The sequence below is a fragment of the Tinamus guttatus genome, unplaced genomic scaffold (assembly GCF_059628265.1).
Source record: "Tinamus guttatus ecotype Peru unplaced genomic scaffold, ASM5962826v1 Tinamus_guttatus_pri_ptg000314l, whole genome shotgun sequence".
NCBI lineage: Eukaryota > Metazoa > Chordata > Aves > Tinamiformes > Tinamidae > Tinamus > Tinamus guttatus.
In genome coordinates, this window is record NW_028288848.1 from 5,931,174 (window position 1) to 5,943,665 (window position 12,492).

The 12,492-nt window shown below is 57.1% G+C and overlaps 1 protein-coding gene across 5 annotated transcripts in view; it reads right to left on the reverse strand.

Annotated features, from left to right (window-relative positions):
* Positions 1–7,739: 7,739 nt before the first annotated feature.
* Positions 7,740–12,492, reverse strand: part of SUFU (SUFU negative regulator of hedgehog signaling) — an 85,230-nt gene continuing 80,477 nt past the window's right edge. For 3 of the 5 annotated variants that reach the window (XM_088528664.1, XM_088528663.1, XM_088528665.1), the window contains exons 11-12: positions 11,319–11,387; positions 7,740–8,233 (exon numbers count right to left, since the gene is read on the reverse strand). In XM_088528664.1, coding sequence (XP_088384790.1) covers positions 8,144–8,233; positions 11,319–11,387 — 159 coding nt within the window. In that variant the 3' untranslated portion in view covers positions 7,740–8,143. Of the gene's footprint in view, positions 8,234–10,670; positions 10,834–11,318; positions 11,388–12,492 lie in introns of those variants that run through there. The other 2 variants (XM_088528661.1, XM_088528662.1) reach the window with 2 other exon arrangements.

Below are 12,492 nucleotides of genomic sequence, written 5' to 3' on the forward strand. Positions count from 1 at the left end.
CCGGGAGCCGCCGAGGAGGGAACAATGAGCGGGGCCGGGGCCGGTGCCCGGTGCCGGCTCCGGGAGCCCCCCCGCCGCTGCCGCCCCGGAGCGGAGCCGGGCGCTGCTGCGAGGCTCCGCTCAGTCCTCAGCCATTTTGAGCTGCGCCCGGTGAGGAGAGAGGAGAGAGGAAAAAAAAAAAAAAAAAAAAAGTCGGAAACGCTAAAAAAAAATAATAAATAAATACGAGGGGGTGGGGGGAGTCACGGGGCGGCGCTCGCTCGCTCGCTCGCTCGGCGCCGGGCGCGGGGGCTGCGCTGGCTGCGGGGCCGCCGCCGCCTCGGGGCCGCCGCCTCAGCGCCGCGCCGGGCACCCCGCGCCCGCCGCGCCGCCCGCCATGTCGGGCTCGCCGCGGCGCCCACCGGCGGCCGCGCCGCGCGAGGGGGAGGGGAGGGGGCGGCGCCGCCCCAACGGTCGCCTCGGAGCGCGCGGGGGGGGGGGGGGGCGGAAGCGGCGCCGCGGGGAGCGGCTCGGCCGTTGGGGAAGGGGCGGGGGGCGGTCAGCGGCGCCGCGGGGCGAACCGGGGCGGACGGGCGCGCGGCGCCGCCATGGGGGAGGGGGGAGCACACGGTCCCGCCGGGCGCCGCCGCCTCCGGCCGCCCGGGGCTGCGCTGCGGCCGCGGCCGGCCCCGCCCCCTGCGGCGGCAGGCCCCGCCCCCTGCGGCGGCACGCCCCGCCCTCCCGCAAGCCCCGCCCCCGCGCGTCAGGCGCGCCGCGCCCCGGCGTGAGGCGGCGGCGCCGTCACTGCTGTGCTGAGCTGCGCGTCCTCAGCGCGTCCTCAGCGCCCAGGCCGGGGAAACCTCCAGCCCCGCCATTAAACAAAACCTGCCGGTCAGAACGGAGATGCACAAAGCGAGCAAGGGCCTCGGAGGAAAAAGAAAATGCCTTGCATGTTATGGCGTGTGTGGGGCTCCTCTGGGGGGAAAAACGCTCTTGTTCCTTGTCCCTTCCTCATCCCACACCAGGGTGAAGCGAGGACTCAGGACGGGCACAAGGCCTGACCGAGGCATTGCCTGGCGGGCGAGCTCCACTTGGTCCCAGGGCTGAGCAGCCAAATGCAGGGTTGAGGGTCCAAATGTGGGGCCGGGCGGCCGCCCCTGTGGCTGGTGCTGGCGCTGGGGCCCAGCAGGGCGATGCTGGTGGCCCCGCACCGCCGGGGTGACTCATTTCCTGCGCTTGTGTCGCGCTCCGGTCGGGCCAGTTTGGCAGAAGGGCTTCTCCTTCCTCCCGCTCCGCGCTCCCGTCTTCCCCTCTTCCTGCAGCCCCCCGCCGCCAAGGGCCGGGTGGGAGGCGCGTTTGCTCGGCCCCTGGCAGGATGAGGCCGGCTTTGCGGGAAACGGCGTCAAAGCCACAAACTCTAAACCAAAACAAAAAAAAAGGCGGGGAGGAGAAATAAAAAGAGCCAAATAAAAAGCAGGATAAACTCCCAGGACCCGGCAGTGGAGGGAAAAGGGGCTGTGCGAGCGGGGTGCCAGGAGTGACCACGAACGGGATCTGCCTGGCGGTGTTACCGCAAGTGCCGCTCAGCCTCAAATCCTGCGGCACTGGGAGGGATGTCGGCAAAGGGCGGCAGAGCCCGGCAAACTCATGGCAGCGCCACGGGATGGGGCCCTGCTACCCGCACCGCTGTGTCAGGAAGGGAAGGGGAAGGGGACTGGTCCTGCTCGAGCCCTGCGTGCTCAGAGAAGCAGGAAACACCCGAATCAAGAATAAATTGGCTTTTTTAGTGTGTGCGTGTGTATTTTTTTCCTTTTTTGCTGCTAGCACAAACAGCCGAGGGAAGCTGTGGGGGACAGCAGGCCAGGCAGGATGCGCCCGGCCGCGCGCTGCCGCCGCAGCACCAGGGCCTGGGCGCAGGGGCTGCAACGCGCCGGCCGGATCGCGAGGGGATGATTCACGGCTCCCTCCCGTCCCCAAAACCCCCGGGCGCCCACGGCCTCGCGCCGCCGGGGACCGGCAGAACCCGCCACCGGGAATCGCAAGAAACCCGGCGCTAATCGAAGCCTCCCCGAAATCTCCTTTTAAGGCAAAGCCCGGGATCCCCGCGCAGGGGGAGCACCCGGAGCGCTGGGAAGCCCGAGGCAACGCGGGCGGTGGGAAAAGCGCCTTAGCAATTCTTCTCCCTTTGGGGAAAAAGAAGGAACAAAACAACAAAAAAGCAAACCCCAAACATGCTTTTTGGGGGGTAAAACTGCTGCAATGGGAGCCGCCAAACTCGCTCAAGTGCCAGGGAAGCCCCCGCTCTGCGTGTGACAGCGAGTGCGGGAGAGCAGGGAGCCCCATCCCAGGGACCTGTCACCCCGTCCCCGGACCCGCCGCGCTGCTGCCTGGGAAAGCAGCCCCAGCCCTGCCCTTTCCACACCGCTAAAAGAAATAATAAAATAAAATAAAATAAATAAACAAACGCGCTCCCTCCCTGGGCTTGGCAGCTGCTCGCAGCCCTTCCGGTATTAATTAGGGAAGCTGCCGGCGTTATTAGCAGCAAACCGCTCCTAATGAAGCTCGGAGCCGCAGCTCCACGAGGGGCTCCCGGCCGCTGCTTTCCAGCAAGAGGAGCTAAACCCGACACCCCGAGGGGCTTCCGATGCCCCTGGGGGTCCCGCACCATCCCGGTTCCGTTGGGAGATGAACCAGGTGCCAGGAGGGCAACTGGGGCGAGAGTCGAATCATCCCAACTCCGCATTTCAGCTCCAGGCCCGTTTCCTCCTTTTCCCTCCCACCTCCATATTCCACCCCCTCTCTGCCCCAAGGGAATTTATAACCCAGGAGCATAAGAAGATCGCTGCAAACCCCTGTGTGTCACCGGGGCATCGCTGCAACCTTTAGCAGCGCAGGGCTGCTTCTTCCCAAAGCGTCGCCCCTCCCGAAAGGCTGCACAGGAGGACACGGGCAGTTCTGCAAATACGTTTAATGCACTTCGAATACACGGGAGGGAAAAAAACCCCAACAACTGAAAAAAAACGTTTAGTGATTCACAAAAATATTACAAAAGTCATGTGCAGGCGAAACGCACCCAGCACTGCAATAACCAGGTAAGAATTTACATTAGAAACTAATATAAAATATTTAAAAACCTCTGCTAGTTTAGCTTTCCTTTTTTTTTTTCTTTTTTTCTGTCTTTTATATATATTAAAAAGAAAGGAGGCGCGTGGGTCGGGGAAAGGCCACGGAGGAGGTGCCGCTGCGGCGCAGGCCCTTGCACAGACTCGTGCCAAGGCCCCGGGGCCAGCGGGGACGCTGCTCCCCTCCAGCATCCCGGGAAACTCCGCTCTGCTCCGGGGCTGTTCCCGAACCCCAGCGAGCGGAGCGCGGCCGCGGCGCCGGGGATGCGGCTGCTCCAAGCGGCTCCGCGTCCCGCCGCTGCTGGCGATGGGGACGGTGCCCCGGGCGGCTCGCAGCGTGGCCGTGTTCGCGCTGCCCGACACCGCGCGCAGCAGGAAGCAGGGGGCTTTTTTCCTTCTTTTCGCCCTCCTCTCCCTTTGCTTTGCGACGAGGGGAGGCAGCGTCAGGGCAGTGTAAAGATATCAACGTGCCCGAGGCTTTGCGGGACTCCGCATGGGCTGAACGGCCCCGCAACCTCGCGGCGCGCGGAAGGGAACCGGCACCTTGGCGGCATTTTCATTTGGAATTTCGGAATTGTGCCGAATGGATTTTTTTTTTCCTTTCAAAAAGAGAATGAGCGGCCAGTGGACAACAGAAAACCTTACAAAAATAGTACATTGCTACATACCCAGAGCTTAGCTAAGAGCGCAGTGAAAAACCACAGCAGTCCCAGAGCCCCGAAGCTCCTTCCGACACTGGGGCACGAGCCCCCCGGCAAGGCTGCACGATGGGGAGTCTCCGACGCAGCGCGGCCTCTGCCCAAGCCGCTTTCATCCATGGGGGCCCATGCACAGACAGGGACTCCCGGGTGCTCGACGGTTCATCTGCCCTCGTAGCTTCCCTCGACGGAGAAATAAGGCACAGTGTATACTCTATACAGAGGGCCACTAAGCACAGGAACGAGCTCTGTGGTGCTGGCCGGGGACCCCTGTCTCGCCTTGGGTACCAGGACTTGTCACACAGGCTGCCAGGCCCCGTGCGAGGGGCAAATGAGGACTTGTAGGTGTCCTTGGCCAGAAGGTCTGTCCATGGGTCTCTTCCCCCTTCGCCAAGAGGCGGCACAGCAGCGTCGCTTTCAGCTCTTGTTTTTGCCTTTTGCTAAAGCTACAGCCCCTAACCATTTCCGCGGGTCTCAGCTGAAAAGCAATGACCCCTCCACGCTTCTTCGAAGAGCATCTGATGACCCGACGGCGGCACCTGAAAAGCCGCGCGGGAGCATCAGGATATTTGGAGAGAGGGGCTTCCCCAGCTCACTGCAAACCACTGCTGGCAAAGCTGCACGCAGCAAAGGCACCAGCCACCAGCCTCAATGACACCGCACACAGCAGGCACCAGCCATCCCAGCACTGGGAATACCACCGGCGACCCCGAGTTGCAGCACTGACTGCTCCGCTCGCGTCACACGTTAATATCGAAGCCCCAATTTGTTCTTTCTCCCTTGTTTTTAACCGGCTGTTGAGAGGGAAAGCAGTGCTGGCTGCAGGGATTTCTCCCGTTTCAGAGCTGCAGTCCCATGTTGGATTTTCAGGCCATCACAGGTCTGCAGTAAATGCTCTTTGTCGTCTTTGGAAACTTCCCCATTTATCTGCATCATGAGACTTCTGTGGGAGGGAGAAAACCTGTACCCACTTCTTTGAAACTGCCATTTATATCCAGATCTCTATCTTTAGCCAACGGGTTTTGGTTTCATATAATCCTGCTTCAGACCTTCTACACAATCTAGAAAAAAACTAGCCCCTGTGGAGCTACCATCTCAGCAGGTTTGGGCTAGAAAACTACTGGGGCAGTTTTAGCCTCTGGTGCATTTCCCCTTTTTAAACTCTTCTGCCCACTAAAATATATAGGTTTTTTTCTGATTTCCTCCACATGCCGGCATGCCCCCTTGCCTCAAGAGGAAAACATCCACGCTCCGGATGCCACTCGCCATAAGTGAAGCCTTTGACTGCAAACTTGAAGTGAGGCAGAGGACGAAGGCCCTGTTGGTGCCGAGTCCTTCGCAATACTGGAACATACAACTTTCTTGTTCTTAGACAGCCATTGGGAGGCAGCAACATGACCTTGGGGCTTAAAGGTTGACTTTGACCAGAGTTGGTCCAATAAGAAGACAGAGCTTCCCATTTGAGCAGTTTGCTTGTCTAGAATTTTCCCGCTTAGGCAAGTGGGAAGATTTCCTTTCCTTCCCTCAAACCAATTGTTATCTGGCTACCAGCAAAGATCTGCGCAAAAAGGTCTCAGAAACAGAGATTTCTGGCGTGCCACCTGTTCGTAACCCAAATACACAGAACTATATATAAATACATGACATGGAACAAAAATACACACAGGCACACGGATCCTGGGTGGATTTGCAAACGCGTTCAATGTGCTCCCTCGGAAGTCAATGAAAACCCAATGCAGAGAGTAAATACGGTGAGGAAAACACACACGTAAGAGGGGTGGCGGGAGGAGCTGCCTCCCGCGCTGCGTCCCCGCTCCGAGGGGCCCTGAGCTCCACGGCGCCGCACGCCCCGGCCTTCCAGACGTGTGTCAGGGCCGAGAGGCCCTCTCAGACTTCTCTGTGCGCTGATCTCCGCAGAGCAGCAACCACTGACCTTCCCATGTCCCTTCTCCAGCGAGGCGCGGGTTTTGCGCTGCTGTTAATGAGAGCGGGAGCATCTGGAAAGGAGGCGGCGCAGCCAGCGCGGTGGCTCCAGGCCAGCCCCGCTGCAGGCAGCCCCGGCGAGCCCGGCCGAGCCGTCCACGGGCTGCTGTTTGCACATGGCTTTGTGTAAAGATCCTAGTCGCTGCCCTTTCCTGACGGACACAAACAGCCGCGTGTTCCTTATCTTGCGACGGGGCACCTGGACACGTCGTTTTTGAAGCCGGACTGGTAAATTCTGCTGTGTTTTCTAGCCCGTATTGGCCCTGGGATGTGTGTCTACAGCGTGGAAGAGACAGCACAGGCTTAGTGCTAAGCAGGGCAGTGGAAACTAGCCAAGAGATCCCATGGATGGATACCGGCTGCCACAGCACAGAAATCACTCTGGCTGGCACGCTGCAGATAGCTCAAAGTTTGCTCTTTCGCAGCAGGATTTTAAGATGATCCTCTGAGTTCAGACAAAATGACAAACTCATTTACATGTAAATTGCCTCTGTAGCTTTGCAGAAAGGAAGGTACCGCCGAGTAGTGTTGGACCCTGCATTTGGCCTGCCTTAAATTATAATATAACAACAATTATAATAACACAAATACTACTTTGTACACAAAGCACGCCCTCCCCTGCAAATCCTGGCATGCTTCGGTAGGTCCTGCAGCCTTCTAGTCAATAATCACCCTCTCTGTACAGAGAGACATTGAGTGACTTGCCTGAGGCCATGGAGGAACCCTGCAAGTCCAAGGAAAGCTTTGTGGCTCCTAGCTCTGTTTCTTGACCAACACCAACCAGCCCCAAATATATGCAAGAAAACATCAAAGCCGGCTGCGCCAGGAAGAAATTAAATCAGAAAGCAAACAGAAAACCGACCCCGGGGTGCTGTGGGCCTCTCGGACTTTGCTGTTTGATCAGGGGAGTTAAGTGTTAAAAGCTTTTGTTATATCTGCATTAAGATCACACGGCTATTGCGCATAAACCGGGAAGAAAGAGCAGCCAAGGGAGCTTGTAGGTAGAATGAGTGGGAAGAGAAGCTGCCCAAGGAGTGAAGAGCTGCCACCAAAAGGTGACGGGCAGGGAGCAGCTCGGGAATATGCATGAGGACAAGGCTGCAGAGCAGCGGGGGGCCCGCGGCAGCTCCCGCACACAGGACACCCGCAGGAGACATGGGCCTCTGCGCTCCCGCTCGCTCCCAGGAGGACGCCACGGCCATCGAGGGGAGAGGGGCAGCTCAACCAAATTTGGATGCTTTGCAGTCCAAACCTGCCTGGAAACGGACACCGGTCACGAAAGAGCAAATGCAGCAAGACTGAAGGAGAAAAAGGAGTTGTGCGAGGGCACAGCCCCGCGGGGACGCGGAGGGGAGTTGGCTTTGCGGAGGCTGCGTCTCCTCTGCGCTCTGCCGGGGCAGCGCACATGGACATCTCCATTTCACACCCTTCTCAGCAGCCCGCTGGATCCTGCAGAGCTGCTGAGGTTGTCCCTGCGAACAAACGGGTCCTTCTAGCGTCTCAAATTCTGTACAATAGCAAGGAAAAAATACTTGACAGTATCTCTTTAAAGATAAACAGACTGTAAACAGGAGATCTCCCCCGCCCCGGTAGCTTTCTTCCTCCTGCTTGTGCAAAACCAGAGGTTGCGACCTTCCCCGGGGTTCAGGCACAAGGACAGGATGCGCCAGAATAAAGTTGCCTCTGTTTGCAGCGATACCATAGCTAATAGCACCAAGACCAACGCTTAAAACATGCCTAATTTGAGGGCAGGGAGGATCTGGGTTTGTTTTTCTTGACTGAACTAGAAAGTTCATCTTTAAATCTGTTCAGCTTCAAGCATGTGAGCTTTTGGCCTCCTTTAAACAGGGGAAATACCATTCTGTTTCTGAAAAGCAAAAAAAAATAATAAAAAAAAAGCACATGGAAGAACAGTTCTGCAGTCAGTAAAAGTTTGGCTAACAAAAGGACTCCAGAGTCACGTAAAGAACATTTAATCCATGGATTATAGGCTCGCACCTGGCAGAATGCATGTGTAAATACAGGCGTGCAGAGCGTCTACACCCTGGGCTGAGGCAGAGGGGAGTTCTGGAGCTAGGAGAGAGAAAAGATTCTTACTGCTAATTTTCATAGTTAAATATTTCTCACTCGCACTCACACATACGCAGGCTGTTCCCAGAGAGCTCAGCCCTGGGAAGGATAAAGGAAAGGGCTCAGTTCGCTCTGGGCTGGTGCTGAGTAGCTCCTCTTCTGTTTGCAGTGGTTGTGCAGCAAACTCTTTCATTTGCAGGCCGAGTTTTTACTGCATTAATTATCCTGTGAGTCACTGGGTAATGGACAGTAACTTGGCTCTCCCAGTTGCGAGGAGGGCGTAATTCAGCTCTAATGCAGCGGGTTGTCGAACACGGCATCTGGCAAGATGGAGACTTTCAGTTTCTTTTCAGGCCAGCTGTACTCCTTGGGAAGTTTAAACTGCAAGGCAAGGAGGAGAACCAGTTAACGTATATCCCTGCAACCCAAACCACAGGAAAACAAAGTTGCTGCAAAGGCAGGCAGCCCTCTGCTATTATTATTTTTTTAAAACAGGAGGCCACTAGGAAAACATTTCCCCATCAGTATGTTTTGGACAGCAGTGGACATTAGATAATGTGGTCTGGGCCTCGGCTGCCAAAGTAAAGCTCCGAGATTTCGGCCCCAACATTGTTTATTTCATCAGATGGATTCTGCAGGGTGACTGTTCCCATCACCACTTCCCCTCCCTGATCTCATTGAAAATCTGCAACTCCCAAGCCTCTCCCCTCCCACTTCACCCTGTCCGCTTCCCTCCGGCTCCCCGCCGGCCCCAGGATCCCTCTGTTTGCTTTAGAGAGGGGATTACGGAGGCTTTAGAGTTCTCCCCTTGCACAGTGGGGTGCACCGGCCGCTTCTGCGAGGTGAGAGCAGCGGAAGGGTTTGGAAAGGGCCCGGGAGAGCCCGTGCACCGCTCGGGCCCTGCCGCCGCCGCGGCGCTCGCCTGGGCGCTCCTGCCCGGGCCCTTCTGGAAACGCTGCTGCAGGGGCGCCCGGGCTGGCTCACACAGCGCCGTGTCTGGCACGCGTTCCCCGGGACACGCTGCCCTCGGATGGGAAGTCACCCCAACATCTCTGGCCCCGAGCAGGCGGCAGGGCCAGGACGGCCCTGTCACAGCCGCGTTTGAGCAGGGCCCGTGCCTCCCTGCCGGTGCCTCGGAAACACCTTTGGTGGGGACAGTGGGGGAAAAAAGGGGGACTGAACCGTCACAGAGAGGAACAACAGGGGCCATCCACAGGCAGCGACACCCCCGCAAGGGTTAACGTGGGCCACGTCCTCCCTTCCCTTCTTGTGCACAGGGCATGCGAGGAGAGAGGTGGGGCTGCTGTGGGATCAGCAAGTGCACCCCGGCGCAGGAAAAGTCCCCTGTCCACGACACTCCAAACCCGTTCTCATTGCTGAGCTGGCAAAGACATGCCTAAGAGTGGAAAAAGCCCAAAGAATGCAAACACCCTAGATGCAGAGCTAGTAAAGGCTTCAAAACCTTACGTGGCAGAATGGCAGCCTGGATATTTAAAGCTGCTGCTTGCATTTGAGGCTTTTATAGGCTACCGAGAGCCTTCCAGACTCTGGACGTGCCCCATCCACAGCCACAGACAACAGAGAGAGCTGGAGCAGCGGCTCAGGCAATCCCACTGCCAGGCTGGAGGGTCCCCAGCACCGGGGGGACGATTCTGGACCCCAGTTTGCAGAATGACTTTGTGTTTAAAACTCTGCCACACTCACGGCCTATTGCCTGATACCACCAAAAAGGATGTTAGGGGTATCCAGGTAGGATCCTGCACTGGCAACGACACTACAGCAGCTAATTCAGGATGATTATAGACAGATCCTCTCCTGAGAGAGCCCTCAGTGCTGCGAGCTACACAGGGGCTAGGAAAATTAGAGAGTTGGTGTAAGGGGAGAGTAACGGGTGAATCATCCATCTTTATCCAATTAGTTGTCCTCCCGGTAAGCACCCTGTTTCCGGAGGACATTAACATACACTTAGTGGCAGATTCCTGCTAAAGGAGTTCCCCTCCAGCTGTCTGCTCCACTCTAACAGGTTCTGAATTTGCTTCTGAACTCACCCTGTTTGCAGCTCGGGTATGAGGGCAACTTTGCAGTTGGTACCCGTTGCTCTTAGTGTGCTGGGCTGGTGGTTCAGGGTAACGACTACCATAAACTCCCACTCTCAGTCTCTAGGAAACACAAACTGTCCAAGCCTCACTTAGGGCTGTTTTTTTACCTCAGGTCCATGTATAGCCTGTACCATATAATCTAGTGGTCCTACAGGCCCGGGAGGGGCGAATTGAGAGCCTGGGGTATGCAAAAACATGCTACAGCTTCTCAACAGATAATTTGGTGTTAATTTCAGTTTCCACTGGTGGTGCGTTACAAAGCCAAGGAAAGACTCTGTGCCTGGGCTTCCTTCTATCACATGAACGTCAGCAGCAACCGGCCAGGGCTGCTGAGGAACGCACTAAATTGGCCCAAACTGGGATCCTCTAACTTACAAATCCTTGGAGGAATCTGGATGTGGAGAGATCACATTTCATCTGAAGCATTTCCTTTTCATAAACAGAAGTGCTTCCAAAGCAATCCTCTTGGAGAAGCCATCCTTTGCGCTTGCTTATTTTTTACTTTTTAATTCAGTGAAGTCGCGGTAATTCAGACCCCAGCGCCTGCTCTGCCAGGAGCTGCCACAGCCGCTGCCCTGCGTCTCAGCGCAGAGCGATAGCATCCGAGGCGCCCAGGGCCTTAACTATGGGCGCTCCTGGGCGTCCATGTCACCGGCAAAAATGAGCTTTGGATTAGGTTTAACTGGATAAAAGCTGGCCTGAAAGTCACCGCACAGCCAGCAGCATGCTCCCTCGCTCACACAGGGAAGAACACCCTGGCTTTAAATCAGCTCAGGATTAAACAATTAGAGCCCTGAGATTTTCCTGGGGGAGGGGAGCGGGGTGAGGGACGGGAGGGCTGCTCCACCAGCCAAGGAAAGTTTCTTTAGAGTCTGCAGGGAGCTGTAAAAAATGGGATTAAAAATATTACATGTCATTTCTGCCACCGCTCTTTGAAGTCAGGCAGAATATTTATACGGCATGCATGGGAGACAGGGTGTTAAATGTTCCCCAGGAAGGGATCACATGGCGGGGGGAAGTTCAGCAAAGCTTTACAAAGCTCCCTCTTGCCGCGGCTCCGGCTTCCAGGCTGGGGCAGCCCGTGAGGAAGCCCCAGGGCTCCCCGGGGGCTGAGCAGAGGCCCCTGTGGCAACAGCTCGGGCGCAAACGCGCCGGGGTAGGTGGGGTGCCCTGAGCTGCTGCAGAGGAGCTTGGCAGCACACGGAGGCCCACGCGGCTACCAGGGCGGCCCCCAGCGCAGGTTCTGCCTCGTGGAGCGGCAGTGCAGCCCGCTCAGCGCCTCAGCTCCCACCACAGGCGCCACCGCCCCGCGAGGCCTCGAGCCCACGAGGCGCCGCTGCTGCGACATGGGAACCACGCGGCCTTACTTCCTCCGGAGAATTCAGGTCTTCTAGGTCTTCCAGCATTCTCTCTACAAACTCTTCGGTCAATAGGATCTGCAAAGGAAATACAGTTGTTTACGCTTTCGTACTCCCAGTTCTAGCGGAGTGCCAAGTGGCAGGGCTGATCCTCACAGAGCAGAGCGTATCGGCTCCCTTCTCCTTCCCTGTGTCCTTCTTGCCCGCAACACAAAGGCTTTGAGGGCAGGCAGCTCATAACTCTGCCTCCCACCCCAACCACTGCAAAAAATGTTAAAATTATATGGCAATCTTTTTTGACCCTCAATTATCTTCCTCAATCTAAAATTAGAGGCTCGGCTTCAGACAGGGAGAGTGGGAAAGGAGGAAAAGGGGTCAAGATAACATCGTCCAGAAAGACAGTGGGAGACAGAGCCACTTTCATCTGATTCATGGAAGTTAAGCTCACAGTTTAATTGGGAAACAGCAGCGCAGGGAAAGCCTGAAACACGTACGGAGCTGGTCCCGTGGGCAGATGGAGGGCACTCGCCTGGAGTGCCGCGTGACATCTGGATGAGTGAAAGGTTCAGGGAAGGAGGAGCACCCGGGGGTGCCCGCGGTAGGACCCAGAGGCCTCAGAAAACCCGCTCTGCTCCTTCCCAAACTCACAGATTTTCCCTGCTCCGAGTCGTCCCTCGCTTGCTGACCCTGCGTGCCTGTGCTGGGAAAGCTCCTGGCTCATCTCAAGGCCAGGCTGGCAAGCACATAGTGGCCCAGGGAAGTGGCTTCTTCTGACAGGTCAGAGTCCCCAGCGAGGGCCCCAGCTGGTCCCGGCCCTGAGGACCCCACGCCACACAAACCAGAGACGCCAGGGAGGAAACCAGCCCCAGGAATTCGAAGGGAAAAAACTCCCACCCTCTTTAAATAAACGTGTGCTAGCTAAAAACAAACACGTTCTGCCTCTCTTCACAACAGTCGTGAAGGCCAGAGCTACACGCAGGGCAGCTGGTTTGGCACAGGAGGCGAGGAGGCACTTGCAGGACGAGGCAAACATCCCCACGCGGTGAGGGGGCGTCGGAGCCGCATTCCCGGGAGTTAGGTTGCAGCACTGTCCAGCAGATTATTGCCATTTCAACCCCCAGGTTTGCTTCCTCCCCACTGCTCCTCCTTTCATCCCTTCGCTCCACCCTTTTCTCTATCTCTG